Here is an 18,897-nt window from a genome sequence, read left to right as displayed (position 1 = left end):
GAAAAAAATCGCGCGAAATACGTCTTGGGCATGCGCAGTGATCTTTTGCTAGGATTTCTCGCGAAGAATTTCTCTGCGAAAAAAAGTTTAAATGAGTTTACCTTTTTTCGCTTTTCGCTTGCGAAATCCTTTAACAGCCAATCATATTCCGTATTCCTTAATCACGCTTCCAAACTTTACATTCCAATGTCGTGAGGTCAACAAAGCATTCAAAGGAATTTGTTCGCGTGTTTTCGCAGCGAAATTTCGTAGTACCTTGTCTCACTGGAGATTGGGCTTAGACATTGTGTCAAATATATAATGACATCAATAACACATGAGCTGCTTATTTGTTGTTGTTGTTGTTGCTTTTGTTGTTGTTGTTGATATTGATGTTGTTGTTGTCTCAGAGTATGTCACGTTAACCAACTTATTTACCTTGTGATAACATGAACTAGTCGCTTTCTTTTAATCATATCTAAAAATCAAGTAGCCAATCAAAGCCAACAACAGAAATTTTTGATATTTTAATGATTAGTATGTAGCTCTTAACAATGCATTGATACGATTGAGCCAAGTTTGTTTTTGGAAACTCATTGGTGTGGTAGCTTGATTTTTGCGGTAAAGAAGACACTGAAATATGTTATAAGATCTTTTAATACCGATCTGTCTTCCTTTTTGAATTGATTTAATCTTCATATCAAGACGCATTTGGCAAAAGAATTGTATAGAATTATAATTTACGGGAAAACAGACATGCAAATATTTATTCAAAATCATCGCATGGGCTCAGCCTGTTGGCCTAGAACTTAAGACACAAGGGATAAAAATATACTTCCCACATCTAAATACAGCATCGGAACGGAAGCGAATCTCTTGACTTGATAAAAAAGGTCACGAACATTTCATAACATCATTCATGACATCATAATTAAGAAACTCTTAATTACATCGACCTTTGTTTTTTATATAAAAATTAGTGTACCTAAGGCCCCCGAAAACCTCTCGCCGGCCTTCCAATGTACTGCTAGCATAATGAGTGCCCCCATAAACTCATAGGCATAAGATATCGTGAAGCATTTCAGTGCGTTTTTCAAAAGTTGGTTTTTTAGTCTAATAATGTCTTCAACTTTGAACTTCTTGGCGCCGCCCCTGCATCGTATACTTGAATGATTGCGAAGTCACACCTGCCTGTCTAAATTGAGCGATGTCGAATTCTTGTGATCGTTATAAACATTATCCGTTTTATTCTTAGATGACTGCAAAGACCATCTCGGGAAATCGTATTGTACGAATCTAAAAAGGAGTGGTAAATGTTACGAAGACCATGAAAAAGCCATACGGGAGTGTGCTGTCACTTGTGGATATTGCAGTAAGTCAACTTAGGCCTCATCTACACGAGTATGTTTTCAAATGAAAACCCAACTTCATTTTTGCGTTTTAGCTTACTGTCTACATGAAAACGGAAAATCTGTGAATGAAAACGCAACTTTTTGAAAACGCTTTCCAGAGTGGAACTATTTTCAAAACGCAACATTTTGAAAAAGCGTTGTTTCCGTATAGACAGCCGAAAACGCAAGTTTTTGAAAACGATTCAACAAAAACTTAGCAAAAAGATGCGCCTGCGCAGATTTCTTTCAGACCAAAACGTGCCACTGTGACAATTTTTCAACCCCCTTCCCTTCTCAAATACCATTTTGTTTGACTTAAATGCTACAGCAAAGTTTTTCCCTTTTTTATTTGTTCGCATTTCAATGTCAAAATAAGATTGGATCACTTTTAGATGGAACACGAATTTGTTGTTTTGCCTCCGCAGACACCAACCAATAAATCAAAATATGGTGTTACTATTCCGTCTGAACATAGTTAGTTCTCCCCTGTCATCAAAAACTGCCATGTAAAGCAAAGGTAGAGAATGCTTCTAAAAAATTAACGATATTTCCAGATTTTATTTCGAACGCTTAATAACCTGATAGAATGCTGCGAGGGTCGCGAATATAAGACATCTGAAGTCGCCATTTCGAATTCAATGTAATGCTGTCCCACCCATGCCAGAACAGAAACAATAGGCAGCCAATTAACTACTGGCTATTGTGCAGCTATCTGACAAATATGGTATCATTTCCGAGTTGCAGATGCTGTTCCGACTGAGTTTCATCCGTGTTCAAAATAAAACTCCCATTGTTTTATTTCACTCACTTCCGAGACTCAAATCGTTTATCTCTTAGTGCTAGGATTGAATTCCTTTTATAACAGGGTAACAGAGCTAACCTGGCGGTTTGCTGTCCTCCACAGCGTCTTAGAAATTATTACAGAGAAGAAAGGACGACAAAAGCGAGCGAGTTATATCAAACTAAGAATTTTTAGGTTTCCCTTTTTTTGTTTAAGTATTACTTCTTTCAAGTAGCACTATTTTTAGCTTTATGTTGAAAAACTGACTTTGTTCTGTTCACCATGGAACTCGCTGGGGATCTGAATTTTGGGGTGAAAAGGTGATTACATGTTTTATGACATGTTCTCTTTTTCTAGGACCATGTGAAGATGAAGACCCAGTTGGATGTATGTTTGCAGCCAAATACAACGGATGTTCTTTGAAAAGGGGTGAAATGACAAATATATGCAGAAAGTCTTGTGATGCCTGCGGTAAAATCCAATGTTATACATATCTAAGTAGTTTTTTACTAATCTAGGCCTTAACTATGATTATGCCATGCGAAACAGATAGACGTCACATGATCAATGTTATCTAACCTTGTTTAGATTTGCATGGAGTGTCATATGCTCTACACTGTAACACATTTGCCATGCCAAAACTGTCAGGCCAATTTATTTGCAGTCTGATCAGCGTGATAACGCGAATTTATGTTTGCTTTGTTCTGTATGTAGAAAACTTTATACTGGTTACCTTAACTTTCATTCCTACTTAAGTTAAACCCAAAATTTCCTTATTTAATTTTCCTTTTTATTCTTGATCTTTACTTCAGGTAAGAAAGACCCTTGCTTTGAATTTTCCTGCCCAAAAGGGTCAGTCTGCATGGTTGACGAGAACATGAGACCATTTTGCAAATGTCATGGTCATTGTCATCCTGGAGATCATTACACGGGCATCTTGTGTGGAAGGGACGGAAAAGAATACAAAAATATTTGTGAACTAAAAAAAGTCAATTGCGGACACCACAGTTTGAGCCGCATTACTGTGAAGAACTTCGGAAAATGCCAATCTCGGGGTACGTCGCTTTAATAATCACTTGTCGAGATATTCTTCAATCATTGATGGCTTTGCTGATTTTTCAAAACTTTCAAATAATTTCCTCCCGGCTGATGATCTTCGATGATGATCTTCGTTTTACATAAACTCTACTGTGATCCGTTTCCTCTTTAAACTAGCTAGAATGTATTCAATTTCTTAGAAATCTCTACTTCCTGTATAATTCTGAGAGCGCCTGTCAGCTAGGTCAGTATACCATCAAGCACTCTGCTACGGATTGGTTAACCGTCAACACACATGTTCGATATTTAGACTATTTCATTAAATCACAAGGTTACCTATTTATTTTATGTTAAATGCCTTTTTTCAGGTTTTGCCGCTTCCGACAAGCGACAACTTTGCAGCAAAAAGGAACCGGTCCTGTGTAGAAATTGGGCTGCTCGAGGCTATTGCAAAACGCGGTTGCAAATTTTAAGAAAAATGTGTCCTGTATCCTGTCACGTATGCGGTATGTCTTTGTATTTTGTCTCTTTTTTCTCAATTGTGAATTTCAGGCAGCAGTTGAGGAAATATTAGTGAGTTGTTTTGCGGGTCATCCGACGGTACTAAAGAGGCATGGCCTTTTTTGTAAAAGAAAAGATCCTAGATACAAAATCTTGAGTAATTAGTGAGCTGGGGCTATAGAAATGTCTCTCTGTCCATTACAAATAACGTTATAACAAATATAATGATTTCTTTATTCAAGGTTGGTGCTTATTGCTAGCTCACATGCTAATTTAAGCCAACCGAAACTTAAATACAAGATACTATAATAAATTAAATCTAAGTTATGAACGAGATAATACTATTTAAGAATATAACTATAAAAACCCTAAATTACATATATACAATCTAAACAATCTACAACTGCAATCAAAATCGTAGCTTTGAATTTTTCTTTTGAACGTTTTGACTGCTGCTACAATTTCTCCGTCCTAACTTATTATAATCATCTGAGTGCAGTGCACTGTTTTCAACCTCCAAAATTTTTTGTTTTTAGCTGCTCAAGCTTCGAAACCCTCTTGCCACTACACCAAATTTGGTTGTTGCCTAGACAACAAGACTCCTTGTAAAGGAACAGATTATAAAGGATGTCCAAAATTTCCTGGTACGTATTTATAAAGATTTGCTTTCCTTCAGTACTAGTATTCTAAAATGCCGTCTTTGCACGACATCAGTTAAGATATAATACCCAGAATTGATGAAATGAAATCCATGTACCACATCTAGGGCTAAAGCCAAAAGGAACACTTAAGTCTCAGTGGTGGGGTAATGTATGAGATTTTAAAACAAGCTTGAAGAAGAAAAGGAGAGCGTTGGGTATCACTTCCAAATAGTCCATGGCCTCAGCGTACATATGCTAATTAGAATATTCAGCATGTAAAGCTTTGCTTTTAAAAAGACTTGCATATTTATTTTGGTCATTTTGTAGCCTGTAGAGACTTTGCCAAGACATTCTGCAAAAGATTTGTCCCTGTTTGTGGTTCAGACAATCACAAAGGAAGGATGGCTCTGTATTGCCCCAAATCGTGTGAAATATGCCATTAAATGAATGCATTGGTGAAGCTAGCTGATAATATCAATGCTGTGCAATGGAATTTGGAACATCGGTCCACAATTTCGTTGCAGATTCAGTACAAAGAAATGTGGTAGATGGGCCTAATTCGAATATCGTTTGATGCCTATTATACAAGTAGATGTAGAAGAGACTAGCTCTCAACCATGAAGTAGCTTACATTTTTGTTGAGAGGGTAAATGTGCTCTCAAATTGATATTGTTGGGTGTTCAAAGGAACATTTGTGCACCAAGTTCCTTTTCGTACATGACTTCATGTCAACAAGAGAACCCATTTGGTTACACTCAGTCCTGTTATAGTTTTGAGGAGAAGTTTGAGGAGGAGAGTTCATATTTTTTGAGACAGGAAGTAAAAGGCGTCAGTTCAAGATACAAGCAGTTCTTTAAAGAAAGTTTTTGCATGAATTTTGGTGAAGGTTTAAGTTGCTTTATACATCTGCTAAAAGTTTTTTGACGTTCATCATACAGTAATCTTAAGTAGTGTTTAACCTGAAATCGGCTAGACTTGTTTAGTAGGATTCAAGGGTCATTCATGAATTCGATTTCTTCATAAATATCAATCGAAGCAGACTTAGATCATTTAGAGATATATAAATCCTACATCAGGAAAACAGGACAAGATGAATAGAAATCCTACGATGTCTTTACTAAAGAGATATGTAGTACTTATGTTCCCAAGGGCTTTTTGTGTAAAATAGCTTTTCCGTTAAGCTTCGGTAGAATTACAGTTTTAAGATGCCACTTTAAATTTTATATTATGAAATCATAATTTTTAAGACGCCAATAATGATAATGATGATATAGAATTTCTTCTAATTAAAGACTCACTGCTAACAATGAGCCATTGCGCTACGCAACCATCCCATAATGCATTTTTAGACAGTCGGAAATCAATTTTGATTAATCCGTAGAAGTTTACTGGCATTGTTTGGATCGTCGCCACGCTCGCAAAGGCCCATTGTTAGCAATGAGTCTTTAAGGTGGGAACTGAAAATATGAATGGGGCCTTTAAGATGCCCTAAATTTCTGACGATACTGTTTTCTGCTGTTCCTATTGTTTTGCAAAGTTATAGGTTTTTAGAGAGCTTTTTAAGTAAGCCTTTCCTATTCTCTGTTGACTATTGAGTCTCAAGGAAAACAGCTTTTCGTTAGAAGGAAGCGTCAGAATTTTGAAAATCCCAACTCTTTGTTAATTTAAATATTTTGCTTTTTATCATATATTTATATGCCATAGACAATTAGTTTTTGTTCTTGATAATTGTAAAGTAATTTTTTGGCTTATCGTTGCCACCAAAAATCCCTTTTTATTTTGATAACCAATCTAGTGTTTTATTTGTCTCAACTTTCTTTCAATGCATTTAGTCGAGACTCACCTGCTTGCTGCTTTGAGTGGTGAAAATCGTTACCTTAAGACGAATAGTTAAAGATAACGACTTTTTCTGTAGCAAACATCACATATGCTAACGTATTGTATTGTATTGTATTGTATTGTATTGTATTGTATTGTATTGTATTTCATTTTTTTAAATTTTTTATGGTGTTTTATTGTTAGTTGTGACAATATTGGGAAGCATTAATACATACTAGCATGAATAAATTTCAAGGATTGCTTAAGACTTCAAAAAGTACCAACGGATGTGGAGAGCTGATCCCATCCTCTATTTTGAAGACTTTTGTGGCACTTTTTCATTTCTTTGGTGTATTAATAGTCTTTTTGGTTAATTTTACCATCCCGCACACGCTCTTAATCCAAAACGTCTGTCCATACTGCATTAGCTTGATTTATAGGATTTTTTGTATTAGGCTGTCTTAGTGCTATGGTACCCATCAAATATACTTTGAGGTGTTTTTATCCATGTCTTTTCAGTGTGTTGATCGAATATGGATGGTTGGCTTTTGGTCGACTTATGTCCTTGATTAGAATGACTTATTCCACAACTACATCAAATTTAGAAACCAGATTTTGATGTTTACATTGCATTAGATTTTGGTTTTCATGAAGGAGAAGACTTATTCATTATTCAAAGCATTATTCGAATTCTTTATCGGTTAAATGAAGCACTCTCGTATTCTTGTTTTGGTTTTTCAAGTACAGTTGTGTAAGGATTTGTGCAGCCAGGTGAGTAAATGCTTAGGGCCAGAAAAGATTTAGGATATAGGGCCAGAAAAATAATTCTTTCAAGCAAGTTAGCAAATTTGATTCCATTAGGCTTGGTTTTCTTCAATTTTTCGGTACTTTCTCAATGTTTCATCACTTTCTCAAATGAATTTGGGCGAATGCATGCTGCACAGTACCACTATCGAAAAAATTTGGTTCACAAAAGAAAAATCGTTGAAAGGAAAACCTGGTGGAAAGAAAAACACCTCTGCTGTTCAGCTGTCCTATCAAGAGACATTCACAGGCAAAGCCTAAAGAAGGTCGTTCATGAGGAAATCATGATTTTAGCGTCCATTGGGTTTTAAAGATCGATTTTGAAAATATCTAAGGAGATCAATCTTGAAGTGCAGTTCTGTTGCTGTTTAGGCCAACCTATTTTCATTCAAAACAGTTGTAAAAATAACATACACACGGCCTTGCAAATGACTTTGTGGTAAGCATAGCGTTGACCTGTATCTGTTACAATTCTGGGTGAAGATCGTCGATGCATTGCAGTTCTCGTCCAAATGATGGGATACATGTTTTGGGTGAGCGAAACAATCCACAGCTTTCGATTATTGGTGAAATGACATGTTTCTCAAGCAGGTAATAATCTTTTTCAAACGTGTATTGCATGTTAATTCGTTGATTTTCATTCACTAATACCAGTGGTTAAGTTTCAGTTGCAAAATACGACCATTATCGATAATTCGGTGCACAGTAGAAGCATACATACATCTATGCATTGTCTATTTCTTATATCAGGGGTCGAGAAGGCAGCATAGAGCTGATAATAACCTACGTTAAACGAAAAAAGACAGTACCTAGATTAGCTTAAAGTAAAAAGCCCTAGCCCAGGGGCGGTCTGGTGTCAAAATTGCAGGATGGCTAGCAAACTCAAAGGGCCCGGTCTAGGGCGTAGCAGAAAAAACAGAACCACACCCACTAAAGATTCAGTCATAAAATACGGTTAATCTAATAAACATTGATAAAGGCAATGTGCTAAACAGCAACAATATATCGATTTTAATTCGTAAATTTGGACCCAATTGAATTCATACATTTCCTCTCGTGTAAAAAGGGTTTGAAATCTCATGTAGAGCTAAGAATTAAGATCAGAACTCATTTGAGCTCTCAGAGTTTCAACTCTTTTCGAAGAAGTGCAGATAAGTTAATTGGTCAATGACTTGCTAGTAATCAAATGTAAAGCTTTCTCTTCGCTGGAAATTATAAATAGCAAAAGCAATTGGTTGACTGACAGTGGAGGGCCGTTCTTTTTAACAATATTAAGCTGTCTGTAGCTACTAATACCCAATGCCTGTCAAAATTCTCGGAACACTAATGTCATACTTCAGCAAATTCAGGAAATTCGCTCATTTCAAGGGCAATGATTGTCTGTCTGACTGTCTCCTTCCACCGTAATGTAGGTGCCTTTTGCAATGTTGGGTGATATTTGGTCAGTTTGACTGGGACTAACGATATGAGAGGGACATTAAGAGAGCAAGATTGAAAGATGAATTGGTAAGCATCCCGGTTACAATAATTAGGATACTAGCTGATGTCCATGATGTACTAGCGAGGTTCATGAGTCTTGAGAAAGTTTGAATTGCTACACGTCTCACTTTTTACAAGGACATTGAAAAATTCGCTTTAAACTTCGTGAAGCTCACGGATCTTTTCTCCTCTTAATCTTTCCTTACTTTTTCTCTTAGTTTTACTTTTTTGTCGAGTTCTTTTCAACCTTTATAGCTAGGTAAAGTTGCCAGTCATTAATCAATGTACAGTTAGTTTCCACACATATTTTGATATTATCAAAAACCTGATATCCAAAAGTTTTTGTCCAGAATTCTTGAACATGTGTCCGAAATTTGTATGTCCGTGCTTTCGCTGTAAGTTGTGCTTTCGAACCTAAAACTTTCCAATATACAAAAATATATACGGAGATATCGTTCGACAGAGTTCGTGACTTAACAATAACTCTTTCCTAGTAAAAGGACTCTCAACTTTTTATAAATCGAAGAATAATTTTAGAGGGTTCCTAAAGCGATGGAATGTAACTTATTAATATGAAGCAATGGACGAAACTTTCGCTACAGTATAAATCATTTTCATTCTTTGACTTGCGGTAATTTTTATGGTAATCATATTCTGTTATCTAATATATCTTCTATATCTAATACAGTGACGTGATATAGCTAAACATGATAGTAAAATTCATTCTCTTAACGATAACGACTTTAGAAGTTCTGTCTCTTCCCCAGTAAGCTGATGTGATTCAAAAGCCTTTGAATTACCTTCAAGGCGAATAGCTCTCAAAAATGTTTCACGCGGCAAAAACCTGTCGAAACCAGTTACGTCTTGGTCGTTGACTCCTTCTTCCATGCCGTCTGCAGTAGCAGGAGCATCAATTTCATTCAATCTACTTGGTCCATCAAATTTTCCAAGAAGTTCGTTTACAAGGAACCTCTTAGCGATTGGGTGTTTCCACTTGGACAGAACAGCTTTCGTGTGGCTTCGCGGTAAGACAGACACGAGCTCGATCTTTATACCAATATTATCTTCATCTGGCACTTCACTAATAAAACGCGTGACGAAATCAGGTGACACCGTGAACACCGAAGCATGAAGATATTGCAAGAACAAATGGGAAGGTAGACAACGGTATGCCAGAGCGATCAACACATTCTGCATATCTCTGAACTCTGGAAAGCAAAGCTGTGTTATACAAAGATGGATCCGCTCTAACATCTGGAATAAAGCGTAGCCTGTCGCAGACGGTTTCTTTGTGAGCGATTCTCCATACACATCATTTTCCTGATTATAGCCCAATACCTTAGTTAAGTGCTTCCATAAGGACTTAACTACTTTCCCGCGACATAACGCGTATTCAACGCAGATGTTATGCACTCTCGTTTTATTCTCACGTGGAAAGCATTTAAGTATATGGGCAGAAAACTTTTCTGTTATTAGTTTTGATATGTAATCATCTCTGAGTTGAGCTCCTTTCTCCTTTGTGGAGCTTTTAGAACTTTGCACCACGTCTCCACTGCCTAAATGCAACTTGCCTGTGAACAGAAAGAAGCCGAATAAAATAGGTTACTAAGATACCAATCAATCGAACAAGAACAATCAAGAATCATTTGATTATTTTGATTATCATTTGAGAATTACATTTGTCTTTTAGTGCTGTCTGTTACAATCATTACAATGTGCCATTGCTACTAAGTGGCACTTTTCCGGTTTTTGCCTGGCGCAAAGTAAAATTATGGCAAAATCTGAACCAATTCTTCAGCCCATGCTTTCAACCTACCAGTGGAACTGTCTATAATAATGACAAACTCTGACTTTTGCTACAAAATATCATGACTGCACTAAAAGCCCGAAATGTGCATACAGACTCACCGAGGATACTTTTGTCGTTCGTTTGCAAAATTATGTAGCCCTCGGTGATAACGAATAATTAAAGAACGTAGTCAGGTTATAATCATAGAAAGATTTGTGGGCATGAATATATCCTTTGTAGCATAATTTGTAGCAGAGCATAATCATAAAGTGGAGCGGGGAAAATGATGGTAATTTGACTACTTCTAGCACTGAGAATTACAAGTCACTAATCCGACATAAATATTTAAGATGGGCTGTGCATCCTGTCTGTTCCACCACACAAATCCTCTTACTTACATTCAAGTGTACTCCTTGGTGTTGAACTTGAACGGCTGCAAATTGCACTTGAGTCAAATGACCTACATGAAGTATGCCTACGCTAGATCATACAAAAAGTCTCAAAAGCTTTACCATGTGCTGAAATACAACACCATCGTTTTTAAACATCATTAAACAAGTAACGATTATCGTTTATATAAAACCCTTCATACCTCCATGTGGTTTCACAACAGCATCTCTGACAGCTGCTTTTAACTCTTTGTCAATATCGACATATGAATATGCAAGGGATTTTACAGGAAACCTCGCTAAGTTTGGATCCTGAGAAAGCTGAATGTTTGTTTGCAAGTATGACCAGTACTCTCTTTCAATCCCTTTTAGCAGATAAAGCAGTGCATCTACAAGGTTCTTACTGAATTTCTTGTACGACAAAAACACTGTTTTCTTCTTCTCTCGATCTCGTTCAACTTGACCTCGAAAGGGATCAAAGCTTGTAAATGGTAACGGTTTGAGCAGAAAATAACTAAGCTGTTGCTTCATCCGCGCGTAAGAGAAAGCAATGAGGTATTCTTTTAACAGCTCACTGCATTCAATGTTGGAAGGATCCTGGCAGAGGCATTCAATCAACTTCTTGCTGAACATCGAGTCTTTAATATGAACAATAGCAGAATGTAGAATGGCCATTCTCGTGGAAGCGTGTCTTGTTGTCGAAAATATCTTAATAAGCGACTTGTGATTGAAGGCCATTTTGAAGCTCTTCTGTGACACACTGTCATATAGCAGAACACCGTGATGCACAGCTGGCATGTAATCCCAGACAGCCGATGAAAGCAGACATCCATTTTGAGCAAATTCAGGAACAGCAGTGCAGCCATCCTCTCCTAGTAGAATATGATGTATCGGTTCGTGTTCACTCCCACAATCAAGAAGATGCAAAAAGCAACCGTAAAGCAATACCATAAGATAGTCACCAAACATTGTGAACAAGATTCTGTTGCTAGAGGCAGCAGCTGGAACAAATGACACAGAACATGTTAAAGTATAGCCCCCGTGGATGCAGAAAACTGAATATGTGATCTTTTCGGTATCTTGCATTGTGCTACTAACAGATAGTCTATCTGCTTCACTGCTCTCTTGGAATTTGCTGCCCCTATCTGAATCATCAACTGGATGTTGATAGCAAACCATCATAGCTCCTTTACTAGATGTCAAGGTCGTGATATTCAAATTCATATTTGAGACAGTTTGTCCAAGATATATGTCAAAATAACTAACAGGTTCCTTCATGAGTTCAACATTAAAGGAGACTGGCAGTTGAAAGTTTAAGATGTACCTGTGTTTACCACGATCATCAAATTGAATAGCATTAAATATAACCATTCCTTCACCTTCCTCCTCATCCTGTGCTTTCAGCTGAATAAAAAACAGTCTTCGTTCTATTGGGTCAAACTGACTCCAAAGAAACTGACGTATGATTTGATCCGTCTTTGGCTGTGAACTCATGACAAACCCATCGTCACCGAGTTTCGCAAGAGGTATACGATATAAGCCAATAGATTCTTTATGGTGGATGAAAAGCATATAAATCTCCTTCAACGATGGTTGTTGCTGATACAAAAATTGAACTTTTTGATAAGTATGCCATTCAATATTTAAAGAAAACACGCGCTTTTGAGGTGCTATCTCTGCAAGGTAGGATTTGAAAATTTCTGTTGGACTGTGGCTGTCGTTGGTATGTCTCTCCCGCACAGTAAAAGCAAGGAGAATGAAAGTCTGGCTAACACTGGCACTAACAACATCGATTTTATCATTGTGCGTGAAAAGTATTTTGGAAGCATGTCTTGTGGTATCGTAGATAGAAATCAGGGTCTTCCATTTTGTCGGTCGACTTTCTTGTCTACAGAACCATGTATACAATATCGCATTGCGCTCTTGACCAACTACTTTTGGGTCCAGTTCCTTCATGGAAAGATTTTGCTCACTGGCATCATATAAGTGTGATGTTACTGACTTCAGGAAATCAAGTTTTACAACTAACTCCGTCATTTTTATTTTTTGCCTGATACAGCAATGGTGCAAAGTCAGAAAAATACCTAAAAGAAAATTTACAAAAAAGTGAGATAATCCATCATGATTAAATGATATTAATCGTTTTAGAACCTTTGTTGGGTTCAATTAAGAAGCATCTAATTTACTTTTACTTTTCTAACAGAAATGGAGCAACTTATTTATTCAGTGACTTCAAGGGTATTTGCATCGCAAGCTGTAAGAATTTTGTAACCGATATCCAATAATATCATTTGTAACCAATAATATCGTTTGAGGCTAAACTCCACTATGCATAATGCAGTCTTTTTTGGACAAACAGCTGCTTCATACAGGCTATTGAGCCATGTTTACTACTTTGGAATAATATATAGTTTGTAGGATTTCAGTTACCCTGAAAAGAAAGTGATATTTAGCTGTGGGTATGAGAATAAATGTCCTTTTGGTGTTCTTTCCCATCGGTTACATTGCTGCTCATTTAACCAATTCAGTCAGTTACAATACAGACATGACACATAACTATACATTTAAAAAAAACTTCTTTACAATCCATATACTATGAATGACTTGAAACTGAAAATAAAGTACACATCTCCCGTATAACAAAACAAGAAACAAGCAATCAAAGCACAAGCTTAACAAGTAAGACAGAAAGTGAAAATACGAGAAAGAGGAACAGTGTCACCAAAAATTGCCTGTGATTCCTTGAAATGTAAGAAAATAAATGAAAGGTTAATTATATTTGACTCTAATGTTTTCTTAGTTTCTTTATCAAAATGAATCTCGTGATTTTCAATTAAAGGCCTCTTAAACTCTTGCATCATCTTACTGAGGGCATTAAAATAGAAATGGAAACCAATTTCAATTAAGCCCCCGCTGCAGTCCTTCACATTCCTGCCAAAGATCTTTGCTCAAAGAGTCTTTTACCAATGTTCTGTGCCTTATATTTGGCATATTCTTTTTATATTTTTTGCTTGGAGGTGCAAACTTGCAAGAATATTTGGGCGGCTAAGCCAGTGAACGTAAATTACCTTAAGCTTTAAAATCTTAGAATGCTGCAAATATTTAAACATCTATTCTATAAGCTACAGGGCAAGCAAGTTGACTAGAACTTGAACATAGGAATTTATACAGCAGATCATAGCACACAAGTCCAGTCCAGGTTAGTTTATTGAAGTCATTTATGTGCATTCAAATTCTGTTTTTTAACAAACTGGAATGTCTTAATGCTAACTGCTATTTTTCAATTGTGCTCTTAAAACCTGTTATTGTTTGTTCTAGTCCTACCTTACAGGCACATTTGTACATAGTCTGGCAGATCTCAAAGACAAACGATTGGTTTGCACTGGCTCTACAGTATGATATTAGTAGAAATGTGTTTGATTTCTTGTGTTGCTGTGAGAATACTCAATAAACTTTGTCTCTTAAATGGCCACTTAGCTTTTTGGCTGCTTTAGCTATATAGCTCTTCTTTCTGCTAACATCTATTGTCATATTATTTGGGCTTGCAAACAATCAGCTATAGTTAGTGCTGATGTGTCTAGCTACATGTTTCTGGATCATTTCCATCTTATATTAATTGATTTTTAGCTTAAGAGTTTCTCTCTGAAAAAACCATCCAGTTCTATACACCAAAAATGTCAGTTTCGTCTTAGATGTGTAAGTTTCCTAAACAGTACTTTTTGTTTTTGAGGATAACTCCCCATGTTTCCACTAAGAAGGCTTTAAGTGTGTTGATCACTTTTGCCTTTATGTCTTGCAAGTGAAAATTCCATGACAGTTTCTTGAACAGGATAACATTATGATATTTCTGGTTTCTATTTATTTGAGGTTATCATGCTTAAATTAATATGAAAAGGCTATCATGCTTAAATTGATCAAAATGAAATGAAGTATCTATCTGAATCTCATTATTAAAAGCATGACAGTTCACAATAAGATCTCTTGCACACACAGTCATTTACCCCCTGTTTTGTGCTTGTAAACCTTCTTTTACTATTCACATGGAATGCAAAAAGAAATTATTTTACTTATGCTAAAGTAAATTTTGTGTGCAATCTCAAATTTTGGCTTGAAGGAATGCATTGACTTTGTGCATGCATCTGCCATACTCTGCAGATTGGTTTGAATCAAAATTTGATGTTTAATGTTGTATAGTGTAGTTTGTAAGAAAACCTTTAACTTGTAGAAAGATGATAGTTTAGAACCAAAGTGAACCTCAAACATCATCACTATCATCTTTATCTTTTGTTTTATGAAATATTGTGGACCAAAAGACCACAATATTCCAGGATGCCATCAAAGACTGTGCATTGTTACGTATTATTTCCCTATAACGGATCACTCATACCTTGCAAAGTAAACAGAAATCAGGCAAGCAAGTGCAATAAAAGAGGAAATACCCTACACCAAGCCTAATTAAAATTTAGTTTAGTGAACATGAATCAAGGAGGTAACTTTTCAATTTTGAGTGAAAAACAACAGTAGAGCTAGCAATGTGAATGAACAGTAGAAGATTGTTCCAAAGTTTTGAACGAAAGAACTGAATTTTTTTAGACCATACATGGTAGTATTTGTAATATTAAGGTGCAGAATATCCACAATTTTTAAAGTCTTTACTTTAATGACTGAAAAATTGGCATGCTAGGAGAAAGGAAGGGTTCAAATTTAATGTAGCAAAGAATTTTTTTTGAAGATTAAAGAGTGGATGTAGGTAGGATTCATAAGTCATTCCCAAGGCTGAAATACCATAGCTGAGGAGGGACAAGAAAAGTGAGTTGTAGAGAGAGAGACAAGAGTAGAAGGGGGTATAATCTCATATCTTAAAAGAAGGTCTGGGAGAGGCGAATATGTTTCACCCTAAAGACTTAATAACATAAGTGAATTGATTTGGTTTATCGAACAAAGAACATTTAGCACTCACCATTATTTGCGAAATTCTCACAGACGGTCCTTTATTTCCTATCACATGATTTGTCGAAACTTTTCCCATCAGCTTTCGTGGAACTTGAAATTTGTTGTTGTTGCTGTTGCGTAGCTGCGAAACCGTAACTGCGAAGGAAAGCGGAAACCATAGAAACAGAGGAAGCCACTGTATAATGGTAACATTAAAATGGCAGCTTTGTTTCTTGGCACAACGTTGACGTATGAAGTATAAAATATCAAACTATGGAAGGAATAAAACTTCTTGAACCGACAGATTTCTACAACATCCTTAACCAGGTCTGTTAATCATTTCAACTTCTATCAGAACTGACGTACAAGTAAATTATGATGGTCATGTCATATTCTGTCCCATTGCTTGACTTTTTTAGCAAGTCCATCCATTCATTTTGTTTTGCCAGCATCTACGTCAGTCAAGGCCGTTACATACTAGGTGTGCGTATGCCAACGAACCAGTTTCGTCTTGATGAGGTCCTTAGATAAGCCAAGCAGCTCCAAAATCATATGGGAGGCAGACTACATAAGCAAAAGGTCAATGCATTGCAATATGCCTAATTGAATCACCAGATCAACTAGTAATCTTTATTATGATATATTGGTGCCATGACTCAAGTAAAAAATTGACTAACAGGCCCATTGCATTGTCAACAAAATTATATTGACCTTAACTCTGTAGGAAGTCTGTAGAAATTTATGTATTGCATTTTGTGCCCTTTGTTTAAGTTTGGGGCTTGTTCAGAAATGGTTCAGGAAAAGTTTGGGGCTAACTTTTCTTGCTAATTATAGGTATCAAGTCCCCCTTTAGGTATAAAGTTGGTAACCCTCCTTATTGCCCACCCCCCCCCCTTCCCCACTTTAGAATCAATGGCACAGACCCTGCTGATAGTCGATTGTTGTAAAGTTTTCCGACTTAAATGGTATCCAATAAGCTCTCTCAAGATTTTCAGGTAAAACATGATAAAAAAATCCCTATAAATATAATTCTTCCATACAGTTTCTCTACTTCTAAAATATAGCATTTCAAGACAGATTACAGCCTATAAATCACATTATTGAATATGAAAAATCTCAGAGAGTACAACAACAGAATCAGCATGAAATCAAACTAAACAACAAATTAGCATCCATATTTTGTATTCTTTTACATCACCATAACTGCTCTTTTTCAATTGATAATTATGTGACACTAATAAGTAAAATTTTTTAAAATTTTATATTGTTTTGAAAACAGTCGAGACATTTTTCAGGAAATGAAATACCCGATGCTGAGTGACCAGACATACCTCCTGCTTTTTGGTAAGGCTCTTATTTTTTACAACTGATTCTTCAATACAAAACAGCTATAAATTACCAAAAGTACAATTGAAACTCTCTAGTTTCATATTTTTGCATTGCAATATCTAACTTTGGCTATTTTTCTTTATATTCTGAAAGTTTTTGCATGAACAACTTGCCTTAAATACCTGTAGAATCATAAGCTGGTTGTTATTCATGTTTTCCACTGAACATGATCTTTGTACTTTTGAAACGATCATCATTTTGCATATGTCTTTTATTTTTCAGATGTAAGGAAACTTGAACAGTTCATGGAAAGTCACATAATTACTGCTAAATTATCTCAAACTGTGAGTATCTATGCAATCTAAGGGAAAGGATGAGAGCACTGTTGCATCATCCGAATTCACAAACAAAAATTACAAATAAAGGGTACAAAATTTCACCTGCTTAAAAGTATCAACTTCCATGATTGGCCAAGTTATGTAAAAACATAGTGTGATTGAATGAGCCCATGGAAGAATGAATCTTGTCAAATTTAGTCATTCCTTTGTTCTTTCATTCATTCCTTTATTCTTTCATTCATTTTCTTTATTCTTTCATTCATTCATTCATCCATTTATTAATTCATGCAAGGTTTTCGAGCATTAAGAACGTGAAAATCAACAGATGTATTGTATAACAGACTTCAACTGTTTCACACATTTGTTGTTAGAGAATTCATAACATAGGTAGTCACTAAAGACTACAGCTTGAATCATTTCTAAAGGTATCCGTTTGGCGTCATATGGTCAATAAAGACAATAAAATGTTCAACCAAGATATCTTCTGTTTTAATATATTTTTTTACTACTGTAACACAAAAGAATGCAAGCAGCATTTTTGTCCACAATCATATGATAACATCAAACTGACACAGGTCCATTTCATAGTTTATAATCCAAATCCATTTTATAATTTGTTTTCATATTTTTATTTCATAACCTATTTTATAATTTATGATTCTAATTTTGTAATATAGAATGACGATGGGACATATAAAATTCCAATTGATGGAGAACTGGAGACTAAAAGAAACATTGTGGTTTATGATGATAAAACAGTCACTCTTTCATCACCAGGTTCTAGTTTATGACTTGTTATTCTTATCTTATTCATGGCTACTTTTAAACTTATGTTCATATAGAAATAATGCTATTTCAAGATTTGAAAAGATATACTACCAAATTTACCCCTAATTATTGCAAGAAATAGCCTGTCACAGTCACCTCATTATAATAATTATCAAGATAAGTTTTCATTTAACTCAGAAAACGGATAAAAAATCTTAAGAATACAGGGGCAGCGCCAAGAAATTCAAAGTTGGAGGCTAGAGTTGATTGCATCATAATCACTAAAATGCTTCACCACGATATTTTTTGGCTAAATGGTATAGGGCACTCGTTATGCTAGCAGTACATTGAAAAGGGCCAGCGAGAGGTTGTCTTAGGCCCTAGGTAAAATTGAAAGAAGATAAAATTTTGCGACCATGCCCTTTAGATTACCTTAAAATACATTTTAGAATATTTCTTGCAGCTATTTTCTTGCAATCGTTTAAAACATTTTGCTATTTTTAAGACATGCTTTTATTACGCTTGGTTAATTCCAGGAGACTTAAAATTGAATTCATTACTTTTTGAGGCCCCATATACCTCGGCTAATTTTTTGGGAATTAAGCAATAAAAGGATTTATCGCACTGTTATTTTCTTCTTTTTCCTATATTTTATTTCTTTTAATTTTCTTAAAAACACTTTTTTGCAAAAAGGGGTGCTGAAGCCCCCAAGCCCTCCTGGCGTCGCCCATAGAATAGAGGTGCATATACATTAAACACATCACCTTCGTTATTCAACACGACAACTTTGAAATATTTACCCTTACAAATGTACCAATTGTGTGATATCTGTGACAAATCTTAACTGCAACATGCTCCTGCGAATTTTTGACCGAAATTTTCTGTGGCTGATGGTCATCTAACTCCCACTTAGAACCCAA

At 35.8% G+C, this 18,897-nt stretch overlaps 3 protein-coding genes across 6 annotated transcripts in view; 2 read left to right on the top strand and 1 right to left on the bottom strand.

Moving 5' to 3' along the window:
• The window catches only part of LOC135683199 (uncharacterized), a 75,697-nt gene extending 69,576 nt beyond the window's left edge, over positions 1-6,121 (top strand). For all 4 annotated transcript variants that reach the window (XM_065198391.2, XM_065198392.2, XM_065198393.2 and 1 more), the window contains 6 exons: positions 1,235-1,351; positions 2,509-2,622; positions 2,964-3,206; positions 3,558-3,695; positions 4,227-4,334; positions 4,659-6,121. In XM_065198391.2, the coding sequence (XP_065054463.1) occupies positions 1,235-1,351; positions 2,509-2,622; positions 2,964-3,206; positions 3,558-3,695; positions 4,227-4,334; positions 4,659-4,774 (836 nt within the window). In that variant the 3' untranslated portion in view covers positions 4,775-6,121. The remainder of the gene's footprint in view (positions 1-1,234; positions 1,352-2,508; positions 2,623-2,963; positions 3,207-3,557; positions 3,696-4,226; positions 4,335-4,658) is intronic.
• LOC135683194 (protein pigeon) lies at positions 4,658-15,687 on the bottom strand. Its single transcript, XM_065198384.2, has 3 exons — positions 15,571-15,687; positions 10,814-12,694; positions 4,658-10,003 (listed from the first exon to the last, which is right to left on the bottom strand). The coding sequence occupies exons 2-3, from the start codon at positions 12,645-12,647 to the stop codon at positions 9,153-9,155; spliced, it is 2,685 nt and encodes an 894-aa protein (XP_065054456.2). The 5' UTR covers positions 12,648-12,694; positions 15,571-15,687; the 3' UTR covers positions 4,658-9,152.
• Positions 14,072-18,897, top strand: part of LOC135683202 (serine/threonine/tyrosine-interacting-like protein 1) — a 9,490-nt gene continuing 4,664 nt past the window's right edge. The window contains exons 1-4 of the mRNA XM_065198398.2: positions 14,072-15,869; positions 16,838-16,886; positions 17,154-17,215; positions 17,887-17,986. Of these exons, the coding sequence (XP_065054470.2) occupies positions 15,816-15,869; positions 16,838-16,886; positions 17,154-17,215; positions 17,887-17,986 (265 nt within the window). The 5' untranslated portion in view covers positions 14,072-15,815. The remainder of the gene's footprint in view (positions 15,870-16,837; positions 16,887-17,153; positions 17,216-17,886; positions 17,987-18,897) is intronic.

The sequence above is a fragment of the Rhopilema esculentum genome, chromosome 7 (assembly GCF_057945365.1).
Source record: "Rhopilema esculentum isolate cy_ngs chromosome 7, ASM5794536v1, whole genome shotgun sequence".
Lineage (NCBI taxonomy): Eukaryota > Metazoa > Cnidaria > Scyphozoa > Rhizostomeae > Rhizostomatidae > Rhopilema > Rhopilema esculentum.
Note: the sequence above shows the minus strand (reverse complement) of the source record. Positions and strands in the feature narration are given on the sequence as shown.